This window comes from Mus musculus, chromosome 2 (assembly GCF_000001635.26).
Source record: "Mus musculus strain C57BL/6J chromosome 2, GRCm38.p6 C57BL/6J".
Lineage (NCBI taxonomy): Eukaryota > Metazoa > Chordata > Mammalia > Rodentia > Muridae > Mus > Mus musculus.
Genome location: NC_000068.7, coordinates 149,891,121 through 149,905,820, shown reverse-complemented (window position 1 = coordinate 149,905,820; position 14,700 = coordinate 149,891,121). Strand labels below are relative to the sequence as shown.

The following is a 14,700-nucleotide window of genomic DNA, read 5'->3' as shown; positions in this document are numbered from 1 at the left end:
TAACACCACTCTTAATTGTGAAATCATTCTTTTCTCATACCCATGATCAGAGGAGGCTAGTTGTTTTTTTAAGCTAACTTTCTTTAAGGTTCACCACTCTTCCTTTTGAAGAGTCAATGCAATGATATAAACAAAAACTACTACCACCACCACCAACAAAACAAAAACAAGAAAAGAAAATTCTTCCAAATCACTCTACCCAAGTCAGTCTAAGTTCCCCTGACAGTATTATTATGTGGTTAATCCCTCATATTTGAAGCCAGGAAAATCAATTTTGAAAAAACCATTTATCATTTTCTGAATTTGTTTTTTGTCGTTTGGGTCAAAATCGTCTGGTCCTATTCAGATTCTTTGAGTCTCCTCATTTGTCTGCTGAGGACTCACCGCCGTGTATAACTAACTGCACAGTCTCCACTGTAGTTGCAGTCACCTGAGTCCCAAGTCTCTGAATGGAAGCACAGACACAAAAGTCTCAGAGAGACCAGGCTGGGGATTCTCAGAAGCCAAGAAGGCCAGTGACAAGTCCAGTGATCAATTTGCAGATTCTGCAGTTTTGCCATAGTATACCCCCTCTCCAAAACAGACAGACAGACAGACAGATAGACAGACAAAATAACCATTATGGGCATTCGGAGGCAAGAATCTAGAGTTAGCAGATCTGCCTCAGCTCCAAAGGTTCTAGCAAAGCCAACTTGTATGATGCTGGAAGGGTTTCTAGCATGTGTCAGCCTTCACTAGGGAGAGATCTTAGTATTCCCTGTCTATAGTGTTAGACACATTATACGACACAATTTGCAAAGTGCCTAGAATGGAGCCAGTGCTCTGTGAGTACCCACTTGTCTTTCCCCACCCCCTCTTTTACCATAAAGAAGAAAAGGCTCAAAGCTTACAGGCAGGTTTAGACAGGGTTCTATCTGCTCCGGGATCTGAATCAGTGTGTTTTGAAACAAGTCTGCAATGAGTTATCTTTGGACACAAGTTGGAGTGCATGAGGGCCCTCCTGCAGGAGTAAAGCCCTCCTGCAGTGCATTCTATCCACTTCACTTCACTCCATAGCTTTAATTTCAATTTTATGTTTCATAGAATTGCTTTATTATGCATCCCTGTAATCTTGCTGCTTGAGCTTCTTTGTGTGAAGTGTGAAGTGGCTTCCTGCTGTAGGTGCTCCTGGAAGCTTCAGATTTCAGCTGAGGTCTGGGAATCAGATGAAGCAATGGTCACATACCTTCTGGACATTCAGTTAAAACCTGCAGCTTCCTCCTGCCAGGAAGGAGGTGCTGAGGAGGTTGGACAACAAACACAATTATTACCATCCGTCTGTCCTGAAGAAACCAGTAGTATTCCTGGCCAGTGAGACTGTGTAGTGAGCAATCCTGAAAAATACTGAGAGGTCCCTCAGCCTCCCTCATTCCATACCAAACCACATCTTTCTCCAGTTGTTAGCTGGTAGAAGGAAAGATGCCAAACACTTCATGGATCAGTGAAAACTTCCATGGGTCTTCTTAAAACTGGCTGTAAAACCCATGCATAACACTCACACAAGCATAAAGGCAAATGAAAGACAAAGACTTCATATGTTGTCTCAAAATTGTGGCTGGATGGGAAGGGCTTTCTTGGATCCAGAATTGCCTAGTACAAAAGAGGAGCTGGTGAGCATCTTGCTTCCCAGCACACACAAGTCCCTGCTTTTAACCATCCTGGTGGGGAGAGTTCTAACATGTCACCTCCATTGTTGTAGCCAAGAGGCAACCAACATAATGAAGCACAGCTGCCAAGCCAAGCTCAACTCAAAGTGTTGACCTCAAAAGAAATGCTTGTTTTAAGTCACTAAATCTTGAAGCGATGTGTTACACAGCAAATTCTAGCCAATGCATATCTGTTGATCACTTCATAGAATGGGGGTGGGACCCACAGAACAGTTTATACTTTAAAAATTTTTCTTTCTGTTAGGATAACCCAACCCAACACATATTGTAAGGAATGTCCCTATACTCTCAATTTTTAATTTCTGTTCTGGAGGTACTGGCTAGCAGATATATGTGCAAAAATAAAAGGCAAGTTGCCATAGTGAAAGTCACCAATCACCATAACCCCCAATGCCCATTGGATGAGTATGGAGTGTGGCTTTTGCATAATTAAGAGCTGGCTGGCTAGAGATGGGGCAGAAGGAGCAGAATAAAGCAAAGGCAGAGGAAAAGAGGGACAGAAACATGGACAGGAATGGAGGAGAGAAGCAGAGAAGAGAGAGAACCATGCAACTAATTCACAGTGGCAGAAACGCTGGTTAAATTAAGATGGGCTAGCTGAGGAACTGCCCAAGAAAACAGGCCAACAGCCTTATATTGTACAGATGTCTCTGTATCATTATTATTAAAGCTCAAGCAGGTCACACACACCCCCATTAAAAAAACTGCAATATCTTTTTAAATTTCTTCTTTTTTATTCAGAAAAATGCAATAAAAAGCAGGAGTGACAGGCTATTATTATACCCTAAGAATGCTTTTGAGAACTTGTCTTTCTTTTCTAGACTTCTTGCAGGACCCAGTAATCACTCTGGATAGCTCCTTAAAGTTCACCACTAGGTTCTTAAATACCTTTGAGAAATTGAGAGTGGCTGTACTGTATCCTGAGTTATTGTCCTCAGATTATGTGTGGGGTGGCGATGTCTTAGTCTGGGTGAGAGCTCCTTAGAGAGATCAACCAGAAAGTCTGTCTAAATGTCCAAGTAAACATTTTAAACACTGCTGTTCCATCAACTTCATTGGGAAGGTCCTTAATCTGACCAAAGTAGAAGTAGCGCTGGATGTGTAAAGTAGCAAATGACCACTCTAAAATGCAAACACAGAGTAACACTACTACTGTTCCTGTTACCTGATTTCGTAAAACTGCTCTCCATGGTTGCCAATGCCACTGCTACTGCAGAGCTAAGCATTTGGTTGGTACAGCTCATTTCCTCAGAGCCCCATGCTGCTATCCATCAAAGGCCTGGACTTATCACACTAGATAAGTTGCCCCCTCTTAACACCACCTACTAATTTTTAACTCAAGAGACTGTTTCTGGGTAGATGTCAGACCTCTGCAGAATTAAAAAACAAAACAACAACAACAACAACAAAAACAAAAAAACAAACAGAAAACAAACCAAAAATCCCAGCTATCTAGGATTATTGTGTGAAAAACTTATAATTAAAGGGAGCCCAGTAGGAATTCAATTGTCAAAAAAAAAATGTGGATACAGATATAGCAAGAATCAACAAACGACATTAAAATATAGGTTGTTTAGTTGCAAGCTCAACCAGATACCTACTCAAGTGTTAAGGTGGAAGAGAATTCTTAGACTTTTCTGAAGCCTCAGAAGTTGACTGAGGCCTAAGTAGATAATCACCTTTTTAGCTCTTAATGATCTTGACGTAATCAATAATTCAAAAAACATATGTGCATGTGTCAGAAGGGAAGGGGGAATAAGACACACATAACTGGAAAAAGCATAATATAGACATTCAGAAACTTCTTTTACAGTTTCAATCTAGCCAGTATCCCAGACCATAATTGCAAGAACATAGTATACCTTGGAACTGATTTTCCAAAAACTCTTACTGGAGCTGCCATGCTCTGTGGGCCCCTCTTTTCATAGCCAATCAGTAACAAATTTCACTTTTGAAGTATGTCTTCCCACTGCTAAAGCTGTCCTGATTTCTTCTTTCCATCCCTTATAATAACAGGGCTCTGGGCCTCCAGTTTGCTATGTCTCCTCCATCTTTCCCACATCTGCTTTCTACTCTGTAGTTACAGCAGCTTCCCAAAACACATCTTGTCTGTCTTAGTTAGAAATAATATTCCTGTGATGAAAGACTATGACCAAAACAACTTGGAGAGAAAAAGAGTTTATTTTGCTTACAATGCCATATCAAAGCAACAAGGGTAAGAACTCATACTGGGATGGAACTTGGAAGCAGAAACTGATGCAGGGCCATGAATTGGTGTATATTAGCTTGTACATCATGGCTTGCTCAGCCTGCCTTCTTATAGAATTCAAGAGCATCATCCCAGGGATGGCACCACCCACTATGAGGTAGGCCTTTCCCTATCAACCACTAATTAAGAAATCACCTTACAGGCCTGCCTACAGTCGGATATTATGGAGGCATGTTCTTAATTGAGGCTCTCAAATGACTTCACCTTGTATCAAACTGACATAAAACTACCCAACACATTATCACAGCCATCCTGCCAGGAATCTTCCCATGGTTCTCTGCAGCTGAAGGCTGAGAGTCAAAGCCTGCAGGCTCAGTTTCTCCGTGTGGTGTCCCACTTTCTCTGTGCTGTTTTGTAGATTAAGCTTTAGTGTGTATGGATTCTCAGTCATTCCACACTTTTAAAATTGGAATCTAGCAGCTTGGACCACAGGGTGTGGCACAGCAGGGGGGCACTGACGCCAAATAAAATTATTAGATGGGCTTGGTTTCTCTAGCTCTGCCACTGTCTCTGACAGCTACCCTGGGCTTCTCACCTGCCCTTCTCTTTTATAGCATTGAACCCATTCTCCCTTAGACGATTAGGGTTCTGGGTGGCAGGACCCCACTTGCATTTCAAGCAGGCTTCCTCCATATGCCCCATGCCACAGCATTTCCATTCAGTTCTATGCAGAGTCGACTGCTTCAGTGCTATCTCCCACAATCACCCATTGAGCATCCATATATTTGCTCTTAAGATACAGGATAGGGGTTCCACTTCTGGAATGATATTTGACATCTTGTTACTCAAACTACAATGGCAGATCCACATGCCCTTTGGGGACTGTTTTCAGAGCCAACGAGACACTCCTTCATTAGAATTTCTGGGTCAAATTCATACTGCACTTGTGGTGCTTGCTTCCCAGATTCACACAAAGGAGAGAGATTTAGTCACTTATCAAATTGGCCAAACCTGGAGACTTTGGAAAACAGCAGACACTTGCAACAGTCATTAGCACAGAACCCAAAGCACCTGTGTCTTAGCTTCCCTCGGGCTTTGGCTGGCTCCATGCCCTTCTTTCCCTGCCAGTGTCATAAGCTGGTACAAAGGCCTCTGCATATGGGGGTGGCTATTCAGAGACCTGTCAATGGGTGTCACAGGCTTTCTTCCTGGATACTGTACTCAAGTTCCAGTAGGGAATGCTCTGTTCTCTACTCTTCCTGAAGTGCAGTAACCCTTCAATGACACTCATACACCACATGACTAGTAACTTCTGTGTCGTATCTCACATAGTCCTGGTCGTAAGTCTTTATGTGTATAATTCAAATGTCTTCACTCGCATCAGCTAGTAAAAAGGTAAGGTATGCTGGGTTCAGGGACATAGTTCAATGGACAAGTGTTTTCCCAGCATTATGAGAGGTCCCAGATTTAATTCCCCTTTTAAATATGTATTGTTTCTTCTTTTGAGTTCTGAGATAGCAATGATCTACCAGTAGAAACTTCACATGTCAAACTAAGGGACCTACTATGACAGTAAAACACTTCTCCAATTTTTCCCACACCATGTGTCTTTAGCCTTATGTGCCCCTCCCTCTTGAGGTTTATTCAGTGGCAGTGTCTCCATGGCTCTGTCACCTATTGCTGATGCCTGTTGCCCTACTGACAGCACTATTGCCACAGGTCACCATTAACCAGAAACACTGTCACAGCTCCCAGCCATTTCCCATTTCTTCCATCCTCCGCAAAAGCTCAGAAGTAAAGTAGTACCGAGAATACCTTCAGCATTTTTGCATGATAATTTCACTCCCAGGGTTTTTCTAGACACTCACAGGTATCTTCCAGGCCCCACCACCCCAACCCCAGAGGGTCCCCAACAAACACATTCTCTGACCTCCAGCTCCTGTAACTCCTCTTCTTCCTCCACGTCATAGGACAGGGTATGGATTTTGATGTCATCCCCTGAGAGGTCGATGAATTTCCCATCGGGGTACTCCAGGCTGTCTTTGGTGGGTGACCGGTCCTCAATGAAGGTGGTCTCACAGCAGTCAGTGGCTACACCATCCCCCCAGGATCGAAGTACACCATCTGAGTAGAGGATGATATTGGGACGATAGTGGGACTCGACGGACTGCTGCAGAGTGTTTGGGTCCAGCAACTGCTGCACAGGCTCACTTCTGCCTCCTTCCAGGCTGCCTGGTGCCGCACTGGCCACTAGCCTGTGGCTCTGGTACTGAGGTGCTGGGTAAACAGACACCAGACCATCCCTGCTCTCAGCCATGAAGTTTCTGGTGTTAATTAAGCCATTCCTTTTGCCAGCATCACTGATCTTACTGTGTACCAGAACACTCTTCTGCTCAATGATGCCATCCATGGTAGACTCCCTCCCTGCTCGGAGTCAGGCTAGCAGGCTGTATTCACAGGTCACACAAGCCCCATAGGACCCATTTCCCTGGAGGAGCAGGAAACAGAGAGTGAAAATTACAAGAATGTCATCACACAGACCCACACTGCATCAGAGTTTACTAGTCATCTGACGTGCATAGTAGCTATGGAGTCAGAAAAATACACAGTCTTGTTCTGAATTTTAAAAAGGTCCCATGAGAGTGACATCTAGATTAAACCAGAAATCTATTACCTGCATCTCTATGAAGTTTTTGCTTCCTAATAGAGGAAGCTGCAGGAACTGGATCTACTGCAGCCCTAAAGAAGCCAGCAGACATCCTGAAACTCTGAGAAACTCAATCACATTAGCATCCCAATGGTCTACAGAGAAATAGAATTGTTTGTCTGTAAGGGGGATGGACTCTTCCAAGTACACATTCATGAGGAGAACATACTAAAAGAAGACACAGTTTAAAATGATAGCCTGCACAGACGTAAAAAATTGATGACAGTAAGACTGTGCCACTAGATTATATGTGGACACAGTTCCACTGAAGGTATACTTCATGTGCATATGAGTGCATTCCTAGGTATTTAGTAGGATGAGCACTGAACTCATTCATAAACACTGACTCCAAATTGTTCTCCCTTAGACAATTTTATCATTGAGCCTTGCATAATATAGAAGAAAGACAAAGAGAAGGAGGGAAAGGAAGGAAGAAGGAAGGAAACTGGATCTAAGGTTCTAAGATATGTAGAGTGCATTATCTCATATGGCATGTTAATAATCATTACATGTAGCCGGGTGTGGTGGCGCACGCCTTTAATCCCAGCACTCGGGAGGCAGAGGCAGGTGGATTTCTGAGTTCGAGGCCAGCCTGGTCTACAAAGTGAGTTCCAGGACAGCCAGGGCTATAGAGAAACCCTGTCTTGAAAAACCAAAAAAAAAAAAAAAAAAAAAAAATAATAATAATAATCATTACAAATAATAACATCTCATATAGGCTAAGTGGTTTCCATGTGAACATGAGTACCTGAGTTTGATGCCAAGAACCTCCCTGCCTCCCCACACCCCTAAATGTCAGGCTTGGTGGCACATACCTCTAATTTTAGCACTGCAGATGCAGAGACAGGAGAATCCCTGGAGCTTGTTGCCCAGCCAGTCTAGCTGAATCAGCAAGCTCCAGGTTCAGTGAGAAACCCTGTCTCCAAAACTAAGGTGGCAAATGATTGAGGAAGGCACCTGGTGTAACACCTGACCACCACATACATATGCATATGCACACATACGGGCGAACATGTATGCATACATAAAAGTTTCATCTCAGGCTAATCAAGTACTAGCATTTTCTATAACATCTAAGTATTTTCTAATTACAGATGTTTGATTTTATGTGGTAACAAATACAGTAATCTAAAATTGCACTCCGACTAAAGGACAGAGACAGAGACAGAGTGAGACAGAGAAACAGAGAGAGTGTTGGGATTTATTTTTAATTCATCAAAGCATAATTAACAGGAGAGATGTTTATAAAAGATCTCTAGATTTATTCATGTTGGCACACTTAAAGAAATACATGATATTTGAGACCATGCCCAATCAAGACAACAATCTCTCTCCTAAGAGGCAAGGGCATAAGGTTCTGTTGGCATCAGATCTTCTGAGTGACTACCTTGGAAACTGTTTGCATTTCAAGGCCCCAATTTAAACTTTATCTTCTACCAACTCTGTCCGATAGGCTGAGATTCATAATGTCCATTTCTCACTCTCCCTGAGCCTGCTTCTGTTTTAAACTGGCCTTTGAATGTTTGAGACTCCATCAGGAGGTGTATCGCCTTGTCCTCATCTGGCATCCGGTAATTCCCATGTCATTAATTTCTACACAAAAATTCCCATATGGTTCACCTCAATTATCACTTTCTCTTAAAGGAGAGCAAAACACCACAATTCTCACAGTGTTCCATTCAATCTATGACAATGTGCCTATCATGTTCCCTGACACAGTTCCCTGGTCAGACCCACCCTTTTCGCTACATTCACACTTCCACAGACAAGCCCTACAGTCTTCAGCTGCTCCCTAAGTGCCTGAAGAATAGTAAACAGTCTTTGGTCAACAATAACTCACATTGGTGAAAATGAAACATTACTCTTATTCAATGAAGAAAAATCTCTTGTTCAATAAGTGGCCCACAGAGCTGTGCAATAGCTGTGCAAAAGATAGTATACTGTGAAGATTAAGATGTGAAATACCGTGACTTCATTCATAAATAAAATTCATTTGCAAAGAAGTTATTTAGCCAGAGGCTGTGTTTCTTAGCAGGGAGTGTATCACTATACAACCACCTAGAACAAGCAATCTCTTAGAACTTGCCTTTGGCAAGAAAAGCTGCCATTTGAGTTTCATCAACTAGGTGTTGGGACAGATGCCAGCAGAGAGCATCAAGCCATTATGGACTTGACTAGGAAACAAGATGGTTCTATTCATCTTAATATGGTTTGTATTACTATAGTAAAACACTCCAGGTCGGATAGCTTTTAAAAAGAGGTAAGTATGGCTCATGAATCTGGTGTCCACAGGGTCCAAATGTCATGGTGTCAGACTCCTGATGAAAGCAAATAGGCATGGAAGGGCCAAGCACACAGAGTAGTGTGGCTTTATAATATGCGTTTGAGAGTATTGATCTAGTTTTGGTTCCTTCCCAAGAGACAGCACTGAGCTGTTCATATGAGGAGAACACCTGTGACCTGAATGCCTTCCTCTAAGCCTGGCCTGTTAGTGGCATCTCATTATTTCCATAAAAGGGCCTTTTCAAGGGCTTCCATGCATGATTGTTTGGGGAATGAACCACATTCAAACACAGCACTGTCAGATCTCTAGTTTATTTAAGGTTGATGATATCTAAAGACCATAGATGTGCTGACTTTAGAAGCTTTCTAAAGCGGAACTGAAACCACCCAGTCAGCAAACAAGAATCATCTCTAGTGCCAGTGAAAGCCAGCGTCTAGTTGAGGACAAGAGGCTTCAAAGGGATGTAGTCAGCTCCTCTGAGCACAGTTGGACTCAACTACCAATGCAAACTCACCTGTTAAAGGGTCAAAATGGGCAATCCAGATTATCTCTCAGAATCAGGTGAAGGAAGGATGTGGCCATGCATCAAGCCACCAAAACGTGTCAAGGACAAAACAGGCATAAATGTACATCCACTTGACTAGCATCTACTGGCACAAACTGAGACAATGTGCTGGGTGAGGTATCATGGACTCACAGCACAAGAGTGATGCTGCTCACAGCACAAGAAAAAGACAGGTTCTCGAAAGTGCCGTGGTGTGACAAGGGCTAGGGACAAGGTGAAATGTGCCTGGTAGGAAGACGCATATGGCCAGTAACCTAGTTTGAGGATAAAGATCTTCCTTTTAAGGAAAACCCTGAGGGGTGGAATGGTCACAAAGAGAAAGGCATGATCCATGCCATATGCTTAGAGCCTTGAGGCAGGGAACAGACAGGACAAAAACCAGGAAAGCTGGACCACACACATTATGGAATTGAAAAGGGGGAAACGGTCAGGAGCTCCATACTGTTACCTCCAGGATGTATACAGCAGACTCACATCTTTCTCAGTGTATAATGATGGAGGAAAAAAGTACAGGATAGAGCCTTGTGCTTCTATTTAGATCCTTACACTAGGGAAAAGTGAGACATTGATAACTTCATTCCTACCAAATGAGCCGAGCTAACGGGTGTCTCACCCTGTCCAGGCCTCCAATGTTTAGGATCTGATGACACCAGCGAGGTCTGTCCAGCAGTGGTTCAGCGCGTCTCCTGCAGTTTCGGCTAGCCAATCAATAAATGCTCATGAACCAGTGTCATAGAATACCAATAGGATACGGTGGTGCTGAGGCTAGCGTCCACAGGCCTTGCAGGGCCTGCTTCTCAGATCACCAGAGATCAATTTACTGGATGACTCAAACGTTTCTCCTTTCCTTGCTTCCACAGACCCTTCTAAGTTCTTCAAACACACACACACACAATCATTCAAACATATCTGTAGTTATACTCACATGTTCATACACATTCGCATGAACTAAAATACCCTCAAACATGCACATCTCTCACACTTGTTCTCCCTCACATAGTCTCGTTCACACATGTTCACACATATTCACACACTCAAAATCACAGAACTCTCATACACTCTTTTCTACATTCTCATGCATAAATACTCTCTGTCCTTAACAGTCTCCCATACTGACACTCTTACATTCATGCATGCAGAAATCGTATATAAACGTATACTCTGACACATTCACATAGTCACTCACACAATGATATACACACTTTCACTCGGACTCACCCTTTCATACACATGCCTCATACACAAACACACACTCTAACACGTTTGTGCATGCAAGCACAAAGCCACACACTCTCTCTAACTCACACATGTACTGTATCTTGCCAAGGGTGCCCTGTGTCACCTTATGACTGCCAGAAAGACGTGTCTCCTCAATCCTGGGCCAGAAATGTAAGCAGAAATTATCCTCTTCTAAAAATTATTTTGAATTTTATGATATTTCACTTTTTAAATAAATACTGTGGTGTTTTGCAATAGAAATTAGAGCAACATAGAGATCTTGCTTCCCTGGGAACAAGTCCCAGGCACCTGACTGCTATCCTACAAACCTGAGTGGCATAGCTACAATTTCTGTATGGCCAATGTCTATAGATACCACCAAACAACGTCTACTGTATGGTCAGGGCTTGGCGAAGTGGTATGTCTACCTTGACATATCCAAGCAGAAGTCCCATCCCCCACCCCCCTAGATGGTTTAAACAGAAGCAAGGACCCTGGCCTGCAGGGAAAGAAGACTGCTGTGGCATTTTACCACAAAAAATCGGAACCAGGTCTGCAAGATGGTTAATTCTCTCTGCAAATTCATAAACTGCTTCATTACAGGGAGAGGGTGAATGGGGTCACACAGTGTTTGTGCCCTTGGTCCCCAAGAGAATCGTTTCTCATCACTAATTGATAAATTGGTATTCTGGTTCCATAAAGCAGTCTCAGAAGGTGAAATAATTAAGCCTGCCTTGAAAGACGCCCTTTCTCACAAAGGGTTGGGAAACAGTTTTCTTCTGGCCTTAAGGCACAAGACAACACATAGCTCTCGGAATGCTAGAATAATAAATGCTCCGGGGTACCTGTGGGACAGAGCCTCACCGGGGCCCTGGCAATGTTGTTCAGATTCTACAGGGTCCTAAAGAGTACAGTTGGTGATCTAAATACTGAAAGAAAGGATGCTCTGGGCAGTTAAAGGAGCATATAGGACTGGAATCCAAGTATACTTGATGCTAGGGTGTGGTCTCCTCACTGGTCTGAAGGCCCAAGGGGAAGCTGAGCAGCCTGGGGCCACTCAGACCAGGTTAGCGTCCCTCACAGGCCCTCAGACTGAAAAGCTGTGGAACTGAGAACCCAGCCCTGCCCCCACCCACAACTCTGCTGAAGTAGTGAATGCTCTGAGGCACCTATGGTTCCCTGATTTGAATGTAGTTTGTACCCAGGGTTAAGTATTTGGAATCTGATTCTCTAAGCACTGATGGGAGAAACTTTTGAGACATGAGCCTAGTGCATTCTTTCCGTCAAGTCAGAGTGCCTGGGAAATATTGATGTTACTTCCTAAGTAAACCCTGGGAAGGAAAGAAGGGAGGGAGAAAGGTAAGAGAGGAAGGAAGGAAGTATAAAAGCTTGAGCCAGATACATTAACTTAGTAACTTTCCATGTGGAAAGGGCCACCCCACCCTTGTTCCTTTCCTTCCCCCTCACCCCCCCGCCCCCCAGGGCACTATGCTATGAGGTGATTAGATAAAAGTTGCTCTTGCAAGAATCTGTGATGAGCTGTTTGGCCTCCAGAAGGGAATGAAATAAAGCCTCTTTTCATGGACTGCCTCAGGTATTTCATTACCATCACAAAATAATAAAGGAATAAAGGAATTTTCACTTGGTTCTCTTCTGCAGTGCTAGTGATTCTAGCAGGTGCTGCACTCCTGACTGGGGATTCTAAGCTATGCTACACTCCTGAATGACACTCCTATTCAAATTCTTTTAAAAGCATCAGCTCTTTTTTTTTTTTTTTTTTTTTTTTTTTTGGTTCTTCGAGACAGGGTTTCTCTGTGTAGCTCTGGCTGTCCTGAACTCACTCTGTAGACCAGGCTGGCCTCGAACTCAGAAATCTGCCTGCCTCTGCCTCAAACGTTAGCTACCTTCTAAAGTGCAGTGCTGAGCGAGGAATGGAGGACTAAGAACTAGGCAACTCTTCCCACTAACTCTAGAGCATTCCCAGCACACCACCCCCACACACTACCCACTGCCATTTCCAGCCCCAGGCCACTACTACTGTCTTTCTGTCTCTAGATTTGCTTCTAATGGGCATTTTACACCAACAGAAGCATGCAAACCTTTGGTGATTGGCTTCTTCCCTTTAGCATGTTGCTTTCATGGTAGACCATCTATATCATATATCAGTCAGCTCTTTATTCCTTTTATAGCTGAACAGTATTCCATTTTATGCACACATTACATTTGATTGCTTCTTTCATTTGGGGAAAGTGCTAATTTTTGTCACTAAGTCCTTGGATAACATTGAATTAATTATAATTCCAGTCTTCAGCTGAGTAACTGATAAAATAATTCTTTCCTTTGGTAGGCATACAGTGAGAACAAAAAATATCTTTGAAACACAACAAAATTGCAATACTCTCATTGCGTCTTTGGGATGGCCCAGTGGCTTGGAACACAGGTGACAGACCTCATCTCAGTTGAGAAGGGGTGTGTCTCTGAAACTTTGGCAGGACTAGATCATTCCCACCAGGCACAGCTTCAATGGGAAACAGAAAACACAGACACCACAAGTGGCAGGTGACATCACTGGGTGGGTTCTTGTAGATATAAGGCAGCTTTTGTTGAAGCCTTACTTCCACCTTTCACACCAAGAGCAGGATCTAAGCAAGTTATGCTCTTTTCTCACTCATACACACAGCATGAAGCTTTTCGGCAGTCTGGCTGTCAGAAAGCATCCTGAATCATGAATGAGGAAGAATTACACAGGGACCCGTCTGTGTAGAAATTAGGATCATATGTTATAGGTTGGGTTTTCGCGTACTTGGGTTTAATGCGCTGGTTTTGCTCTGAAGAAAAGCACCACCCAAACTCATGAATGACTTTTCCTTTGTCTCTAAATGTATTAATAATTCCTCAGGTTTAGAAATATCTGCATTTCCTTCTCTTTCTCTGATTTTTCTTGGTCGAATAAGGTAGTCTTTGTCCCTTTCATGACTGACAGGCCTGCGCTGGTCATCTGAATGTTTGTGTCAGGGATACAGGAAAAGTTAGAAAATCTAATGTTCAGATCTCCATGGATGACAGAAACCTTAAGATATCTGTGAACAGTAGTCACAGTTAGTACAAAACTCAAGCTATACAGCAGCTTGCCAAGCAGAAGCTGAAGTAAAAAAAAAACAACCCAGAAAACTGAGGGAGAAAATTAAAGTAATTGCAGATTAGCTGAGCCAGGGCTCTGGGTGTGTAATGGGCAGGGCTCACTCCCAATACTTTTAATCCCTTCTCATACTGCTCAATTAAACAAAGCAATCTGAGAGCAACTGGTGCCAGATGCTCCCGAGGCCCAGCCGTGCTACAAGTCTTTTGTGTAAGTAGTCAGCTCCAGCTAAGCAGATAATACCAATGCTGAAAGAAAAAAAATATTTTTTGTGAATCTTCATTAAACAATGAAAGTTCACCTTTAGTACAAATAAATGAAAAAGCCTGGGGCTCAGCAGTGGGGATTGTCAATGAGGCATTCAGAGCCATGCCAGTTATTATTATTATTATTATTACTATTACTATTATTATTAGTGTTTTTATTTTAAAAATTTGCCTATAGTACAAACTTATGGAAACACCTGTGATTCAGCAGGGGCAACAGTGAAAGAAGCATTATGGCCATCTGAACAGCATCATGCCTGGTAAGTGACATATGCAATGTGTCCTGGTATTTCATGCTCAGAGATCAACACAGATTTTTCTGGAGAGTGAGGGTTCCTCACAGCACCACTAGGGCTGTGTCTATTCGTTCTTTACCTGACTTATTAATGGTCAGAGAAATCTAACACTTAAGATATGATTCTGAAATAAGGACACTTGGCATAATTGGGGAAATGCTGCCTTTAAAACTCATGCTAGCCCTTTGATTCTCTACTTTTTTCTCCACCTCTTTAAGCAACATAACAATCATATAAGACATAGTTGTATAAATGTGTGGGGGACAGTGTGGGATGTTTCAAAATGTGTATGCTACAATAGGAATAGACC

General features: G+C 42.9%; 1 protein-coding gene across 6 annotated transcripts in view; it reads right to left on the bottom strand.

The window, feature by feature from the left end:
- Syndig1 (synapse differentiation inducing 1) overlaps positions 1 to 14,700 on the bottom strand; it is a 173,610-nt gene that overhangs the window by 98,572 nt on the left and 60,338 nt on the right. For all 6 annotated transcript variants that reach the window (NM_001363094.1, NM_001363096.1, NM_001363095.1 and 3 more), the window contains one exon: positions 5,846 to 6,403. In NM_001363094.1, the coding sequence (NP_001350023.1) occupies positions 5,846 to 6,325 (480 nt within the window). In that variant the 5' untranslated portion in view covers positions 6,326 to 6,403. The remainder of the gene's footprint in view (positions 1 to 5,845; positions 6,404 to 14,700) is intronic.